The sequence below is a fragment of the Syngnathus acus genome, chromosome 9 (assembly GCF_901709675.1).
Source record: "Syngnathus acus chromosome 9, fSynAcu1.2, whole genome shotgun sequence".
Lineage (NCBI taxonomy): Eukaryota > Metazoa > Chordata > Actinopteri > Syngnathiformes > Syngnathidae > Syngnathus > Syngnathus acus.
In genome coordinates, this window is record NC_051094.1 from 12562766 (window position 1) to 12581759 (window position 18994).

General features: G+C 42.9%; 1 protein-coding gene across 2 annotated transcripts; it reads right to left on the reverse strand.

Annotated features, from left to right (window-relative positions):
- Positions 1-877: 877 nt before the first annotated feature.
- Positions 878-18897, reverse strand: msi1b (musashi RNA binding protein 1b). 2 transcript variants are annotated; one of them, XM_037257869.1, is made up of 16 exons: positions 18150-18897; positions 16586-16928; positions 16312-16352; positions 15815-15896; positions 15593-15677; positions 11084-11125; positions 9830-9922; positions 7153-7201; positions 6605-6687; positions 6414-6531; positions 5439-5519; positions 3643-3699; positions 3435-3494; positions 2726-2880; positions 2483-2528; positions 878-2406 (listed from the first exon to the last, which is right to left on the reverse strand). In XM_037257869.1, the coding sequence occupies exons 2-15, from the start codon at positions 16642-16644 to the stop codon at positions 2487-2489; spliced, it is 1047 nt and encodes a 348-aa protein (XP_037113764.1). In that variant the 5' UTR covers positions 16645-16928; positions 18150-18897; the 3' UTR covers positions 878-2406; positions 2483-2486. The 2 variants fall into 2 exon arrangements, with proteins under 2 accessions (XP_037113764.1, XP_037113765.1); XM_037257870.1 differs by lacking the exon at positions 18150-18897 and having other exon boundaries at positions 2726-2859; positions 16586-17338.
- Positions 18898-18994: the final 97 nt, after the last annotated feature.

Sequence of the window (18994 nt, forward strand, 5' to 3'; positions counted from 1 at the left end):
TTGACTTTAACCCGATTTGTGCCGATGTTCGGTCCTTTGTACAATAATAAGTTGATTTAAAATGTCCTTTTTTTGGTTAATCGCACATGAAAACATGCAGCGTCATCACATTATTGTTTGTAATCATTTGAAGCTCTACTTAGCTAAATGTGTTTTTAGTGCACAGTTCAAAGTTATTTTTACTTAACAAAGGGATTGTATTTATTTATTTATTTATTTGTTACATACACTTGTGATATATTATTCGTAAATGGCTTGAATTGAAGTTCTTGTTTTTGACAAATTTGCAACTATGTTTTTTCACCTTCTTATGGTTGACAATGTGTGCATATGTTGTACTTTCAAACACATTTCGAAACACGATTCACGAGTCAAATAAAATAAAAGAGTACAACTATCATGCAGTACGTACATTCATTTGCTAATGGGACGCTACAGGCAATTACCAATGGCAGATTTAACCGGTAGCTTGTGGTGGGAAAATGTGGCTGACAACTGCACGAGCGCCTCCTCCCGCAATGCATGCACTCCGCCTCCACATGCAGGTGCTTCAGACATCTGCAGCCCAAATTCCTGCACATAGCGATCTTGCAGTGTCCACCTACACCAGCAGGTTATGTCAGGCAAGACATCCTGAGAGACCTTCTACTGTTAATGACGGGCTGCAGCATCCCCCGAGACATTAAAAGCAGGAAGATCGAGGCAATAATACCTCCTCGACATGGGTTTAAAAAAAGTCACCGTCATAAAACAAAGCACAATCATGAATCATCAGAGGACTTAATCTTACAGTGGGGGTACCAATATTCTTCAAAAAGGACCCGTTCCTAAACATTAAGAACAAAGATTTATGTCAAAAAATAGCCAACAATCTACATAGAATGTTTTTAAATAATTTATTAAGAAATTCAAAAAGGTTTTTATTTTCTCCAAAGAAATAACATGACAGGAAATTCTGAAACGGTATTGACAAGTTTGTTTTTTCATCAAAGACAGCATCAAAACTACCGTGGTAGCTTGCAGCACTTTGAGTGTTTATGAAAACGTTTTATTAAATGTGGAGTGCTTTGTTCTTCTGCCATTTGGCCAGCCAGTGCAAGATCCTATTCACTTTGTTCACAATTATTTTGGTCGAAAAATAGCCATCACATTGCTTTAGTGTGACCTCCAGTGGATACGTGTGAGGGATGTCAAGGTGACTAGAAAAAGCCACCTTTAAAAAATATATATATACCGCAATAAATTTGACAAATATGTTAATGTATTATTAAAAAGTCAAATTAAAAAATTTCACATTTTCAACATTGATACCTCCCCCAGACAAAAACAGCATATGGTGCATATTTTACACAGTCGGTCAATGTTTAGGAAAATACATAACACACACACAACCAGCAGAGAGAAGCGGCCGTCAGCATGTTTGATTGTGTCTGTGTGTGCACGGTTGCACAACAGACTACTCCTTCATGTTCTTCCACAAACAATATTCACATATTAAAAATATCACAGTTAAACAACAATATGACAAAGTAAGAAAACTGTATGTTTTTTCGTCTCCTAGCTAAGGAGCATTTTTACGTGCATCTGTCACCACTCCTCCAAAAAGTCAAAGGAAACAAGGACACCACCTCCCTCTGCTGAACTCACAGCAGCTTTCCAATGAAATAATAGACTTACGTGTCAGATTGAGAAATGCCTAGGCAAACTTGTGGCTGGTCTAACAATGACAGACATGTATTGAGATGGTCACAAAACTAAAAACCGTCAAAGTTGCCAACGTATCAGGACTGAAGAGAAGAAGAAAACAAATCACTTCTCTAAAGCCTCCCAGACCCTAAAAGTAGCTGCCCCCACCTCTTAGAACCCCGAACAAAAGTCATATTTACAGTATTTTACAACATTGTACAGCTCAAGGAGGCCTACCGTGTAATTGTGACCAATGACCTGTTTCCTTGCGTAATGCAGAACAAGATTTTGTTAAAATCTACCAAAGGATACAGTACACGTGACAAATTTTCAAGAAATAGAAATGATCAAAAATTAATTGTTAATATGACATTTTTTGCAGTACAGTTGGTAACCTTCAATTGGAGATTCAGGTTCAGAGGTCAAATAACCTAGTAAGACAAAGCGATCGCTCAATATGGGAAAACATCAGCCCAAAAAGTAACACTAAAAATACAGCATCTGTATGTGTTTTTTATGGTTTGCTGGCTTTTCAAAAAGATTGATTTTGCTGAGGGTTGGCTGAGTTGAGGTTGCCATAGTAAGAGGGTAGTTGTATGGGGTGGAGGTGGGGTTGTCAGCTTCCCCCACCATGAGAAGTGAAGTGGACAGAGCTTGGGCCAGATCAGCTCCAAAGCAACTTCAACTACCTTCAGCTCTCCCTCCGTCAACAACTCTCCGCTGCAATGCAAACAAGCGGCATTAGTCAGAGGTCACATGCAATCGTACTATACCGTATGCTGCCATAATAACTCACATTTTCAGTGATAGCCGTTAGTGAAGGCCGTGGCGATCAAAGGGCCCTGTAGGAGCAAGCACGAAAGATTCACCTTTACTTCTTTCAAACCTTCATTTGACTATGATGGAATAAATGACATGTTGCTTCTCTGTGTTTGGTGAGTTTGACTGAGGTCTAATTTGAAGAACTATGCAAGCAAGAGTGAGAACAGATGCAAAGGAATTCTTTTTGGGTAGGATGGTGTATTAGGTGGTAACTTACCCCAAGACCATGGCTGAATCCAGTACTCGGGGCAGGACTTGCAGCACTGAGGTAACTGCTGACCGCCGACTCCTGACCAGCTGTTCCATAAAGGTCCGCCATCGGGCCGGGGCTGCTGGTTCCCAAAAATCCAGCTGTGCGAGATGGGGTAGAACCTGAAGGTATCGTCACAATATCAGAATCACGTGCCGAATGAGAGAATCTGACTCAACTATGCTGTTGCTTTAATTGAGTCTCTCTAAGGCTACAACTCATCGCTAATAGAACTGTGAACAGCCGATTTACAGGGTTCCCTTTTTTTTTAGTATTCTAAGCCCTCAAACAAAAATTCACATTGTAGCGATTTTTATTATTTATATCGAGCGCATTCCAGACCTGTCTCCCATTAAATGTGTGGCCGGCGCATTATGAAGTACAAAATATGACATTGGAGACCCTGGTCTGTTGTGCAACTTGAGTTGTACACAAGAATTCCACCTACAAAGCTTTAAGAATTATTGTCCTTTTGTGTCTTGTTAAAAGGAAAGGTGAAGAAATACAGTGGTAAACATGCCCATGTCAGCTTTTATGGGGGGAAAGAAAATCACCCCACACAATGAGGGGGGGAAAAAAATCACCCCACATATAGGCAAAGGACATACAGTACAAAGACATCAAGGAATGATTTTTTAAAATACTTTCAAAAAAAGAACCTTTTGCAGAATCCTACCTCTGACGACTGCTGCTGCTGCCGCTGCTGCCATTGGTCCATACGCTGTCAGGGGAATCGCTAAAGACATAGAAGGTCCACATTTAAAATCTAAAACAAATAAAGTGTGTCATTGTAAAAGCTAAAAGTATGTGTATCAGATGATGGGGTGTATCATGACAAATTGGCGACGTGCCGCTTGTAAAGTCCGAAGGAGGGACTGACAAACCTGTGAGTTCAGGGGGGTGGGGTGAAGTCAGAAGGGGAGTCCTCTCTAAGTGGAACTCTAAAACAGAAACATCAAAAGTGATTTTGAGTCCTAGACGCCACCTTTGACAGGTAAGCAAAGGACAACACAAGCACAGAGTGGGAAGTGTGGACAAGTCAAACTAAAGCATACAGGATTTGAGGAAAGAGAAGCGGCATATGTTAGATGAAAAATGGTTTAGAAGTAGACATTATGGTTACTTTGTTTTAAATATGCATGAACCAACAAATCAGACATCGTGCTCATAAATTTTGTTTTTTAAGGGAATTACACTATAAGGCAGCTTAGAATAGTGAAATTATTATTCAAAATGCAAACAAAGGAATAAAGAAAAAATATATATACAGTCTCCATTCAGTCATAATTCGTATTTTAAAAGACTGCCAGTATTGAAAATATTATACCCTGGTATATAAATGTATAAGCACATATGTACAAAACAGGAGTACAATTCAGTCATTTGGGCTGTAAAAAAGGACTGGCTGAACACAGTAGAGCCCATTATTATGTTATTTATATATATTTAGGTTATTTTCCAAATCCCAAATATAGAGTAGAGACACCATGAAAAAACTTTGCTTAACACTAGAACAGCTCCCGTAGTTCTCCCAAGGTTTAAATGTGTGTACTATATTAAAACACACTTAACACATCATACATGTATTTGAACATGGAAAAAAATGCAAGCATAACTGTATTTATCAAATACAGTGTATGAATTGAAGTGAAGTGTCCTTTAAGAGGCGAGACATGGGTGGCATGCAAATCCGTGTGAGTGTATTAGTGTGAGCTGTGGATGACAATAGGTTCTGCGTGAGTATAGTCACTGTGGGTATGTATTTTACTGTAATGATCACTTAAAAAATACACGATTTATAGCAGGGTTGTGAATGATGAAGCGCGATATAGCAAGGGAGCACAACACATGCCTAAACACTGGCACACGGTGCTAACACAGACATGTGAGCAAAGCAGATGTGAATCCACTCCCTGATATTTACAAGCAGCAATTTACACCCTCAGTGTAACTTGTTTCTGTTCAGGCATGTTTTATATATCGCTGGCGTTGTACCTCCAAAATCCTCACTTTTCATGAGACCCCCAAAACTGGCATATTTGAGAGCAAGCTATTTTCACCACTTTAGATTGGTCAATAATTCATAAAAGTAACACCTTGGTCAATAATTTGTAAAAATAACACCCAAACTTCTATAGACTTGTGAAAAAGAAAAGAACTTTATCAACTGTGCCATTGGAGGATTTGGCCTGACACCTGCGATGTGTGACTGTATATCTTACACAGTACGGCGTAGACAAGCTTTTGAGGGAAAAAAAAGAGCGCTGTTAATACAGGCTCAACTAGTTTGCTGAAGAATGTGCAAGGTCAGCTGTGGGAAACTCAACTACTTCCATATTATGGCAACTCCTCCAGCCAGCATGTGCATGCCTAAATACAACACTGGCAGAGGAAACATAGTTCAAAACATTCAAGGAAAGATTAACGTCCATTCATTTCTTTTATATGATTGATAATTTTCCCTGGAGTCAATCAAGGAAATTTTGTCAAATGCCTTATGAGTATTTAGTAGGATTCATCTTGCTTTTCTTTCGAAATAGCTCTAGTGATAAGAACTCAGACGTCTTTGGTAAGCGTGTGCCGAATTCAAGTCTTTCTAATTCGGTCCTGCTTCTCACCTAACAGTGGTGAAAATCAAATTACCATGATGCCTAATGATGCAAGTGGGTATTGTGTTTACCGGGGAATTGGTAGGTATATCCGGGGGTGATGCCTGCGTAGCTACGACTGGTGTAGGTGGCAGTCTGGAAGCTTGGATAACCTGTAAGAAAACATCAGGGATACAGTTTAGAGGCGATCATTCTTACAATACACAGCGTTACACAATCAGACAACATGGCACTGCAACATAATGCTGGTTAGTGGTGAAAAAAAAAAGACAATCTCACTAATCTAATCCGGCACTTGTGTCAAACAATCCACCTATCCGTCTTCTAACACATCTAAGGACAGGTAGAACATGCTCGGAGAACATTTTAACTCGACACAGAAAGGCTGAAGTCCGAATTTGAAACGCCAGCCTCTGATTAAACTAGGTTAGGCGGCTCATGTGCTGAGCACTCGGTCACCATGCTAGACCATATAAACCCAAATTGGACCAGCACCAAACTGCGCGTCAAAAATCGCTTTTGTCATCAAGATTTGCACATCATTAAATTATGGAAAATGTTGGAGATACTTTGGATTTACACACTGCAAATGTAAGAGGTTTTTTTTTTCTTTCTTTGTCAATACTACCCCATGAAATTGAAAACTTGCAGTTATACAACTGAACAGTAGGTGGTAGCATTAGTGTGTCTGGTTAACTGAACAAACCTGCCCACTGTGAACGCCGATAGAATACTTGACAAATTCTTCAGACTTTTTGTTTCTGTTCTCCGTAGTGTGAAGAGAAGAAATGCTAAAGGGCCAAAGTTATGATAAATGTGTGCCACTCAATGATGTACTCATCAAACTGATCCTAACTTGGGGCATTCATTTGAGGTGGGACAAATAATGAGAATGTTCTGTGTGACATTGGAATAATGCTGATTTGGTACCATATAAATAACACTGAACTGAATTGTCCAAAACAATGTATATCTTTCTGATAAGCAATAGCACAGATGGACAACAGCTACTAGTTGCTTCCTGTTTTGATCAATAGGAACCTTACCCAGCATACCAATCCCCAGCATGAAGGCGTCCATTCCATAGGGCATCACCCTAGAGCGCCCCCTGGCCGAGCCAGTGGGGGACATAACCTCCTTGGGTTGAGCTTTCTTGCACTCCACCTGTTTCCAAAAAGAAAAAAACCACGCAATTAGGCAACTTACTGATGCTAAATTACAAATCCAAACTTCTCACCATTTTGTTGTTAATCTCGTGGAAATGAATCTCACAGACTTTCTCCACCACATCCTCGTTCTCAAACGTCACAAAGCCGAACCCTGATGAGGACGAGGCAAGTGCATGAGGGGGACAGTTCACATACAGTCTGTCTTTATGCACACTGCTACAGCTAATAGTCAGAGTAATTAGTTGGAATAGCTGCTTAAACCCCTCAAACACACACGCACACACGCGCACGCACACTCATCCACTCCTCCCTCCCTTCCTGGCCAGAAGGCCAGGGCGAAGCTGGTAGGTAGGCTGTCATAATCGATCAGTCCCAGGGTGGGGAGGAGGTGCTTAAGGAGGCTTTATCCTGATCCTGATTAACGGACTGGCTAATTAGACTAGCCCCATTTGTCTCCTCAAGCTCAGCCCACAGGAAGGAGCTCTGCAGGGGTTGGGAGGTGAATCAATAGATATCCAGGAAGGACTGGAGGAAGAGTAGTAACTCGAGGAAGAGGTTGAGAGGAAAGGTAAGAGTTGTGGGGAATGAACAGAGCGAGGAGGTCAGCCCGTCTCACCTCTGTGTCTGTTGGTGGTCTTGTCGAACATGAGCATGGCATCGTCGACCTGGAGGGGACAAACAAGACAGTTTTACACTACGCGCTCACTCTTTCCTGCCACACGGCATATTGCCTGACCTCAGCCCTTCTCAAGTTCTGCAGGGAGGCTTTGCAACAGATGGACAGACGCAAAGAGAAAGAGGAGGAGGGAAGAGGGAGGAGGAGACTTGAGGCAAGCGGCAGGTTATGAAAGAAGAAGCAAAGAGAGGAAAATATGAAGAACTACTCCGGAGCAAGGCCTTGTTGGGTATGTGCCCAATGCACATAATGGGTGGCATGCAAAGCCCCAAGTCAGTGCTCACAATCCCCCTCGGAGAGCACATAATCGGGCCCCTTCCTACCCTCTAAAGTTTGACATTCCCATGGCAACTGTGCAAAAAAAAAGTGCTCATGAAAGGGCCCAAGCCAACATTAAATATGGTTCATGAATGCAGTAGTGGGGAGTGCTAGATAGTAGACAAAGAGCAAAACAAGAAAGGTGTAGAAAGGTGAATCTTTATAGGCAGGTGGAGCCTCGATGAGAGAAGTGGGGAAAGGGAGGGGGGGCTGACAGTGAGCGGACTAGCGACAGGTGGACATATGGTGAAAGAGAGAGTTGGAGGGAAGAAAAAAGATTGGGTCAAAGTGGAAAGGGAGGAGGAAAAAAAAAAGACAAAGGGAGAGGGAGAACAAAGAGGCCGGGAGGTTTTGTTTGTTGGCACACTCAGCCGTAATTCCTTCTCCTCTTCTCCTTTTGACCTCTCCCACCAGTCCGGCCTCCCTTTATACAGCATAGACACAGGTGTCTATTCTATTCACACACGCCCAGAGTTTCGTCTTATGGGAAAGTCGACCGGCTCTTTTTCCACCTGTGTGCGTTCGCTCTAATCGCAGGCTTCGCATGAACAAACATTTGGTAAATGAATCAGTCTGCTCTTAATCTATAATAAGTCTACTGGATGCTGACGTGGATATGATCCATACTGACGCGTACAAAATGTGTATGCCAACAGAGAGAGGGAGAGAGGGAGGGAGAGAGAGAGTGTGTGTGTACGTGTGGCCGTCCGGCCCCGAGGGCAGTTTGCCTTGAGAAAGGTCAAAGGTGAGCGAGGAGTGTCAGTGTGAAAGCGGACCTCAAATCATGGCTTCCCTCCACGCAAATGTTGGCCTATCACACAGAGCTGCTCGTTTTATCGGCTCGAGCAAGTTTGCGCGTCCAAGAAGCCTAGTGGTAGGTGCCTCACATCTGTGTCAAGACATCCAGGACACACTTTGTCAAAGAGATGTGATCCCACAGTCAACAAAAGAGAGGGAGGAAAAGCAGGGAAAAACATCCTCTTGTTTTAATGCCGCAAAGTGTGTTCACTTGCACATCATTGCTCAATATTTCAAAGTGTGAGGACTTTAATAGTGTGCCACAGGACAATATTCCCTCTTCTCCTTTTTTCCACCTCTCATCTTCCCTGTTATCCCCTGCCCATCCCTCTCCGCACTCCTTTGTCCTCGCCATGACGGGACACAAAAGGTCCAGTGAGGCAGTCTAATCAGGAACTTCCATGGATGGCTGGAGCCCACATTTCACCGGCCATCCCTCGATATCTCTCTCGGCAAAATTCATCTAGCTGCTATGATTGAGATGGGAGCTCGGGGAACCGGGAGGCCGTACCTTTGGCACCGAAAATAATGTGACACCCTGTTGGAGGGACGATGGATTGCAGACAGGTTTGACTTTGAAAAAGTTGGGAAGATTTGTGTCCACCTGTTACTTGGTGAAAAGTTGCTTCAAATTCATGAGGAAAGTTCTTGAATGGCGGGAATCTCCTGGACCAAATTAACAAAATATTTGCCTGTCTTTGTGGAGGGGTTTTTGTAAATCTCCCCCACACCCCATCTTTGCCCCATTTCCCTCTCCTACGCCTCCACCAAGCTCTCTCAATCAAGCCCTCCCTCTCTCGTTGGAGCCTTTGTGGGCCCGTCGTCTATTCTCCGCGCAATGCCTCTTAAAAAAAAAACTCTGCGTGGAAATATATGAAAATGTATGAAAATAGACCAACACGTTGCCGACGACCTCAGGTCAAACATTTAGCCGATATGTTAGGAACTTTTGGCAAATTAGTCAAGTTTGTAAAAATAATTTCTAAACTGGAGTTGACCCCCACCAAACACACAGGCCCATGCAAACACCCCCTAACACCACCTCGTCCCTCCTCCTTCAGAACAAAACCCCCTTACCCACAGAATTACTTAGGGACAATGGGCAAGCCAGGTCACCACGGTAACGGGTCAGGAGGGGGTTGTGGGTAGGAGCAGCTGTTACATCAGATTAATTCAGATTCTGATAATCCCTCCTCCTTCCTCACCATCACCATACACTCGCCACAAAACTTTTTCACCCACCGCCTCCTCCCCTTTGCACTCTTCAAGTACCCCCCCCCCCAAACTTCGCCTGCTGCCCCTCGGCCTCTTTAGTTTTCCCCAGCTACCCTCTCCAATCTGTCCCCGCGTTTTCGCCTTCCTCTTCACAGTAACTCTTTTGCTTCCAAGCACTCGTCTGTTTTCTCTGGTGAATCAATTTGTGATAATTGGTCGTTGTTACTTTGTGCACCTCAGCGCATCGATCGAGGCTGCGACGGCATTCCAACAATCGCTCACTCACCTTCCCAAACTGGTCAAAGTACTGCTTGACATCTTCTATGGTGGTGTTCACCGACAGGCCCCCCACAAAGATCTTCTTGGTGCGAGTCACTAACTGTTAAGCAATTAAAACAAGAATTCACGACAGTAAATTTTGTGTGTTCTATACAACATCACCAAGGTCAATTCCATTAATAAAGAAATTTTGTGAAAAACCTTTATAATTATGCTTTCTTTTTTTTTATTACACATACGGCTGTTGTCCCAACACCCCTAATAAGGATTACGTTCTACAAAAAGAAACAGAATTACATTTAAATCTTTAAATATAGACATTGATAAACAAACAAATACATATTCAAAAACAGCACAAATAAAGGATTTTCTTTTTGGTAGGAGGATATGAGAATGTTTCGGCCTTAAAAAAAAAAAAACAGCTCACATGCTCGTCCGTTACATCACTTTGTATGTGAGCTGATTTAATTTAGAAGCCACTTTGTGTGACACAAAGGCCTGCTTGGGTACAGCCTGCACTTAACACCTGTAACTATTTTGGGCTTTTCTAACAGGATTGTTCACAGCAAGCAGGACAAGCAGCATGTCACCAAATTATCTGTTGTTTTTGTGTATCATTAAAAAAAAAGATTGAAAGAAAGAAAATATTAAATAGAGATTGTTATGACTTCTGAGGAGAAGTTGGTTGCCTGGATGCATTTCTGTTGGTACTCAGTAGGAAAAGAGATCTGCCAGATTTACAGCTATGACACCGGACAGCATGTTCTCACGTCTGAGCTTCATTACAAGATCCTGATAGCATTAAGTCACACAGTCTGCATGACAAGAAGTGCGAGTAGCGTTGTATCAGGTATTTAGGCAAGCTTATTTAAAAATGATTTAACTTCCTTAAATAGATAGATTAGTATGATTCAACATATCTGGTTTATATAGGATGTCATTTATACACATTCCTCCAATTGTGCAGGTTTTTGCTTTGGGGAAAATGCTATCACACTTCATGAAAGACATTTTTGTACTTTTTTATTTGATTTATTTTAACCACATGTCGCTAGCTAGCTAGGTCTATGTGGTTATTCTTCACCTGGTCAGGTGTTAACTCGACACACCCCAAAACGGCCAATAACTAAAGTTTTGAGAACTAATTAATAAACAATCACATAATGGTTCACATTTAAAACGTTCATTAGATTTGAAGGCTATAACCCAGAATATTACCAGACAGTCCCCGTAAATGTGTAATACATTTCATTTAACTCACCTTAGGCTGAGCTCTCCGGGGGAACGCGACTTTAGGATCAATCTATAGAAGATAATACAGAGACAGAGAGGTCTGTTAAGTGATGTGATGTGTCGTGAGGGGCGCTTGAAAGGCTGCTGGGTGCACAAACAATCTCTAATTAAGCTACATGTCGTTTCATCGAACCTGATCACCTTTCAGTATATCATATAAATGACCAATTCAACAAATACCTATTCTGTTAATCAGTGATTGTTTGTGAACAAAGCCATGCGGGGAAGCTCTTTCCCTGTGTTCAGCCTTTTTACTAGATAGAAGATAACCCATGCGATGGAAATTAATCAGATTATCCATTCCGCTTATCATGCTAAGACACAGTTCTTGAATAGTACTTTAGTGCTAACAGTCTCGTGGTAAGGCACTGCCACTGGGTAGGTTCTATAAGAAGAATACATCACACAATTTGAATGACAAAAACAGAGTGGGAAAACATTATCAGCGAAGCAGAATAGTCTTTTCTATCTTTCCATCTTGTTTTAGTTTTCTAGCGGCAAGTACAATGACACTGATTGGCTATATGCAACAGACAATTGGAGGCCTGTTTCTAACAGAAATCAAAAGCTATTGATGCTAATTAACTTTGGCAAAAAAACTACAAAGCAATTTTCACAATTTACAATTCCAATGCTGTTTTTTTTTTAAATAAGCAATAAGACCACAATGATAAAGTACAGTGTGAGCATTTTAAATGTAACAAATTCAAACCAAAATTTTTACTTAAACTTTCAATCCAATTGTTCGGGATGCCTGATATTTTAGAAAAAATGACACATAATGTTGAAATTTTGAATACTGTGAGTGAACCGAAGATTTAGATTGTGCTTTTTATTCCTCTGCGTGTGTGTGTGTGTGTGTGTGTGTGTGTGTGTGTGTGTGTGTGTGTGTGTGTGTGTGTGTGTGTGTGTGTGTGTGTGTGTGTGTGTGTGTGTGTGTGTGTGTGTGTTGTGGCGCTCAGGTGGAATGCCTGGGAATGTCCAGTGAACCCCAGCGTCTCTCGTCACCACCATGTGACATGTGAGCTCCTGGAATCTCACACGGGTACCACAATCACAAACCCACCTAACCTCTGTGAGGAGAGCCTGAGAGGAATCGGGGGAAGTGTGTCAGACAGAGAGAGAGCGAGAGCGAGCGGTGGCCAGGTTGAGGAAGACAGGACAGAGGAGAGGGAGCTGTCAATCACACCACAGCGACAGTTGATCCACCACAGTTTGTTTGTGTTAGTTTGTTTTTGGCTCCTTCCGTCGGTGACGAAAACAACGCACGGCATCGAGCTCGTCTACGGGGCCACGCGCGCTTTGTTGTGAGCATCTGCGATTCCCGACGTTGCTCTGCTTTGTACTTCCTGAGTCCACTTATTTATTTCTTCATTTATTTGTCTATTTATTTATTTCTCAATGTTAGGGAGAGCATCACACCATGCCACGAGAATGTCAATATAGACAGGTTACATTTACTCGAAGTCTATGCTGCTCTAATTGAAGTAGAAATCAACTAGACTACTTCACACTGAACCGCCGTTACACTAACAGATGGTGAGGCGGTACGGCGCTAAGATTAGTTTGCGACCATGAGAGGGTAAAGTTAAACTACAGTACGGTAGACAGCTAGAGCCTCTGTGGTAAATCACATGCGTTTACCAGAATGAGGACGACAGCGTGTTTCTACTTGAATACGAGTCGAGATAGCCACAGGCTTTGGTTTCTCTTCTAAAGAGTGAGAAGACTAAAAGGCTAAGACTGGAGGATCAGATGCAGAGTCTACTGTTTAGTTTCTATAGTGGCTAGACTACTCTGATAGTCACCTCCGGTCACCAACCCTCCTGATGGCCAACACTCCTGTGCACATTCAAAAACAGACACACACAAACAAACAAACAAAATCAAACAGGGCAGCACACAGCACATGAGCGGGAAGGAAATAGTGGGCATTAAACAATGACTGTATTAATGAAAGTGATTTGTGCGGTGGAGAAAAGTGCTGAGAGATGAATGCAACATGGGGGAAGAAAAGTCAAAATTAGCACATTTTCCATCTCATACATTGCAGGCATGCAGCTCGAAGCCTCATGCAAGCAGAGACCAAACCTTACTGCAAAGTAATGGAGGTGAAGCTGGACATAATTGCAAGAGAGGGTTAGGAAATGTGAGCGATCCCCTTGCCATTTAAAGTGGATATGAAAAGTCTACACACCTTAATTGAAACGCCAGGTTATGTGATATACAAAAGTAGAAGCTCACTGCAGAACATGACTTGCGCTGTTCTACCAGAACATCCGACTTTTATTTGGAGGCACATTGAATGGTGGCAACTATGTGCTGAATACAATTTAACATGAGTTGAATGTGATTGATACATTCTAAACATAGCCTCATCTTCACTTCTAAGAAGGTGTTCACACATAATATCTTGGTTGTTTGTTGTTACTTCCACCCTCTATTTATTATATTTTTACATTGGTTTTAGATCTCAATATTAGTGGCAAGCATTTTAAAAAAATATTCATTCTGGTCTCATTTTTGTATACCACAAATGTTTGGCATTTGAACTTGGGGTACTTTTAGACGTTTTCGACCCAGTGTACATCCCAGCTGCAGTGCGCAACAGTTGGCCTGGACATACGAACACACTCTTCACAGCACACTGATTGGGCAGCTCGCAAAATCTCGAGGACCAACACAAGCCTGTTGACTCCAATCCTATTAGTTAGGAGAGCCACAATAATCGCAGACAAGGGTCAACCCCCCCCATCATCACCACTACTCGCCCGCCCCGTTGTGTTTCTGTGGCACTGAAATAGTTAACAGGACCTCAAAGAGAGTGGCGTGACTGGAAACTTTGCTCAACAAATGTGCAGTTAGTATGGGACCAACCCAGTTTAGAGATGGCAGGAAGCTGAGGGCCACGATCTGGTTACGTGATCTCAGTATTTCACTTGCCACTATCTGCTCCGCAGCACGAAGAGCAGCAATAAATTGTGTATTTGCTCGGCAGCCTCACTGCTGTGCAAAGGTCCGCTCATTCCGGCAGCACCCGAGCGATTTAGTCGGTCACAGCATGTCGCATTCTTTCTGTTGCCACTGGAGAACCTTTTCTCTCCCCTCGCTAACAGGATAACCTGTCTGTATCGAGGGGGGGAGTGACCGGCCTCCAGAAAAGTCCTCCTCCAGTCACCATCCATCCTCTTCGGCTGGTCTAGAGTTCTTGCCAAGTTAAACCCACCCCCCATCCAACGAAGCTAAGCAGCATTAACAGTGTCAAGTTGAAGATTTGGAAAAAGAAAATGGAGTCATCGTCTTTGTGTAATGTGCTTATCGCGAGGCAGCGGGACTCAATGACCTTCACTCACCTTGACTGTGCCTGTTTATACTGTCTTGCGGTAGCCAAGAAATAATTGTAAATGATGTGCATTGTTATCGGCCTCTTTTTCTTTTGTGACAGAGCCATTCTTCAACTGTGGGGAAGCAGGGGGGGTCACTATGGAAACCAACCCCATGGCGATTTAGTGGCGTCCAACCACCGTGGCACAAAGTGTCACAGACCTTGTCCCTGCAAGTGACGCTAAAGAGCCGAACAGATAGCCAATAAAAAAAAAGCCACTTTAATTCATGCCTGTGTGCTTTCTTGAAGTGTCTGGTGCAACTTTTTCTCTTTAATTTCTTCCCCACTGCCTCGGATATATTGAGTCGGTGTGTCGCTCAGCGCACAAAGACGAAAAAGTGTGCTATCCTTATTTCAATACAGCGACTAACCCGCCGCCGCCATCACCACTCCCACTGATGAGAGAGAGAGAGCGAGAGAGAGAGAGAGAGAGAGAGAGAGAGAGAGAGAGAGAGAGAGGTGGGAGCAGGGGTCCCTATGGCGACCAACGGAGTCACATTGTTCCCAAACAGGGCCACATTCATCACTGACGCACACATACACTCTCATGCGCGATTAAAACATCCCAACATATTAGGGTTGTGCAGGTGGAATAACCTGTCACAACTTTATCACTTTGGAAGTGTTACAAGAAGTTTATTTGGTGCAACCGTCACACCTTGGTGGTCTCAGGTTGCATTTGCCCGTTCTGCTGAGAAACTTTTATTCTGGAGGTCATTTCCACCCCTTGGGACAGAAAAGAAAAGGCAGACAGAGAAGAAAAGTTTGCTTCTCTCTCTGGAGAAGCAAATCCAAGAATGGCAAAGGGGGAAGTCAAGCAGCTCAAACTCCCCTTGTTTCTATGGAAATTGACACCGGCTGACATTTTGCTGAATGTTTGGCAGAAAGCAAAGAGATTGTCCCAAGTGTCTCCGCTGTCACTTTGTCATGCAAAGCATCCAAATCAGAGGAACGGCGGCAGTCGCTCGCAATGAAAATTGAGAATATCAGCCCGTAGGTAACCGAATGTACTAACTTTAATGGGATAGTCTTAGAAAATCCATGAATCAAAGAGCGGGCCATGAGATTAGCCAGTAAAGACAGAGAACTCACTGTTTTAGAATCCAACTCATGCCTGGTTTGGGCCAAAACCTTGTCCACGCCAGCCTGATCCATGAAGGTGACAAATCCAAAGCCTCTGCGGACATCGGGGAGGGGGGGTGGGGTGGGGCGGTATTAATGACAGTGAAAACTATGTCGACGCGTAATGATATGTTATGAGCGGTGAGGAATCACGGAGGACAGATAAACTTTCAGAGCAGACGCCAAGCTCACCTCGAGCGCTTAGTAATCGGATCTCGCATCACCATACACTCCTTCACCTCGCCGTACTTGCAGAAGTACTCCTTCAGACCCTCTGGGACACAAAGCAACAACAAGGGGACACATTAGTGGAGAATGGTGCTGCGGAGTAGAAGGAAATATGAGATGAATTTGTAGTTTTCATCAAACAAAAGTAACCAGGGATTAAAAAGGATTAAGTTAAAATTACCAGCAAGACTCCTGACACATTTTTTTCTTTTTTAAATAAAAAAACAGCTCAATTAGAAATAACTAATTTTCACCACTCTTTAAACCAACATTGAGGATCATACAAGTATAAAAGTTCTGAAAGGGTACATTCATTGAAGTCCAAGGGAAAAACGAAAATAAACAAATTCAGCATTAGCAAGTGGATGGGTTTTTTTTTAAGAAAAATGCAGATTTCCAAACAGTTTATGCTTCTTTGCCTTATTTCATACAGAGTATTGAACACGTTTTCAAAGATGTACCTTGTGTTGTTTGCCAGCTGAGTCCACCTATGAACATTTTGCTGTGGAAAGAAAAAGGATCATTTCAAAAGCATGCAGTGGGATTGAGTAAAGTGAATGTTTGTGTACTCGCACAGCACAAACAAAGTTGCTGATGAAACTGGACCTCGGTGTATGATCAGTACATGAAGGCTGCCAGTGTGGAGGTGTGCGCTCCTCAGCCTCCCCGCAGAATGCAAGGCTTGTTCCACAAAACATGTGCGAGGGGGGGGAAAAAGTTTTCTTTTTGACTTACCAGGGGTCGTGAGCGGAGTCCGTGGTGGACAGGGTGCTCTGGCTCCCTTCCGTGTCCATTCCGTGTCCTGGTCGCGTGTGTGCGAGTGCTGGTGCTGAGCCGAGGGTGTCCGGGGCCGAGGCGTGCGGGGGAACAGACGGTCAGTAAGTGAGAGGCTCAGGGCGGGTTTGGCCCGTGGTGTCAGAGGGGAGCGGGCCAGATGCGGGCTGGGACAGACTCCACCTCCTCGTCCTCGTCCTCTACTCCGTCCACGCTGATGTCTCTCCCTCATCCCTCCGCCAAGGGACGCGGCGCCACCGCGGGGCAAAGCCACTGTGAGCGAGGAAGCCGCTTCCGGTGAGAACTTGTAAAATAAGATGAACGCGTTATAGATTGCGTTTTAAGATAATATAGGAATGGAACTAAGTTGTAGTGATTTCATTCGTGAACTGCCAGGGTCTGCAAGGTTTTCTTTGTCGGCCTAAAGACAATCAGAAGTTCAGGCCTACGTCCATAATTTACTAATTAAATTCTAATATTTATCTCTGGTCTTCATTTTGTAGCGTCTCTCGTGGCTGCATGCACTGCTTTCAATAGTTTGCGGTATATGGATAACATTAGATTTCATTGATTCAGTCAATCAGTCAGTCAGTGTTCTGCGATGTCTGCCCATGCAAGGCCTTGAGAATCTTAAGTGGACAGCAAACTGGCTTTTTACATCACATCCAGTCAAGTGAGTCAACAAAAGGCAAGATTAAGCTGTTTTTATATATTAATAAAAAAAAATTTTTTAAAAAACAGAAGCCCTTAAAATGTTTCTTTGGGTTGTTGACAGTTCAGGCTCACTTATCAGGTATTCAAAGAATTCCAATTCGAGTTAAGAACTTCAGTTTGAGTGCATCAAGAGGCTGCTTTTTAAGTACTCTTCTGGGAAGCAAGCATTTCAAGATTTCAGGCAATCTCAAGTTTTAAGTTTTAATACTCCCCAAATGCTGCCAACCAGCTGATGCAGTGTTCTCTCACAGGAGCCCTGTGTGCTGTTCTCATTCACTGCTGGACTTTAAGTATTTAATTAGTGCCAAAGCCAGCTTCAGCTAATCTTCTCAACACTGCTTCAACATGTGACCTGGTAACCAATGTTAAGACCAATCAATACCCAAAGTAATTCACACAAAGACAATGGCAGCTTTGACTTGCAGGATGTAAGGTGCATGCAAAAAAAAAAAAAGACTGCATTTGCATATAGCTATAGCATATAGCTTCTTGAGCAGTCATAAAGTGTATAGTAAAGGTTGTGCAAGCAGAGATTTTGTTTTATGGTCTTGCTATAGTGCACAGTGCCCATTTTGCTAACTTGCCTGCCCTTCACAGCAGATGAAGCACTGGAAGTGGGACAAGGGCTATTTGGACACGAATGAAGGGATGGTTAAATTTCTGCATGCATGATCAATGGGGTTGAATAGTGGGGTGTGCTGGGGGGTTGGTCTAAGAGGATGTGGAGACAGAGAGCTAGTAGTGATTACACAGAAGCAGCCTGTAAAGTCTCACTAATGAGAGATGGACAGTGTGAATTGCATCTCATTACCAATCAGCACTGCTTTTGCTGGGGAGGGAAAATGCAAGATCATATATGTGCTGCATGTGGCCAATCTCGATAAACGCAGCATGCGCGCGGGAGAATTTGTCACAGCAGTGTCCTCTGTCCGCTTTGGTGAGGAATTTTCTCTGTAAAGTAACAATGGGACTTAATTGCAGGTCAGTGGCATGTCTCAGAAAGATAGTGAGAGCTCTGTTACCAATCCAAATACAGTATAATGCCATTTTTCCCAAGGCTGGGGCGGGGTAACAGAAGCTCCACACAAAAAGGTGCTGATGGGCAGAACCTGAGAATGGTATAAGGTGATCGAAGCAGAGAAAGTGAGTGTTTCACACTGAAAGAACAAGAAAGATTTTGTTAAGTCTCAAAGGCATTCTCTCGTTCCATTTGCCCTACTTTTATTCCACGCTGGTTTTGACTTGTACACTTTCTTTGGCAGACCAAAGATGACGAAATCTTGAGGTTGCAAATCACATCATTAGATTTGGCAAGAAAGTCTGCAACGAAAGGAGGAATCTCATTGCCGAGTAAAACACAAACGCAAGGGTGAGCTTGACAAACTCCATGCTTATTAAGATTGTTTCAGGAAAAAAAAAGTGACAAGGAAGTGTGGGGGTATCAATGTCATCGGCATTGGGAGAAGTATAACATTAAGTAGAGGGTAAAATATGTGAAGAGTGTTTACAATCATTTATTTACATGGTCAAATATCAGTAAATTTATAATATTACTTACGTTATTAAATTGCCAAAAAATGATGTGCTCTTACAAGCCGTGGCTAAATTTGTGAAATCTTGGCATTTTTAGGGAATGTCACCAATGACACCAGCTTT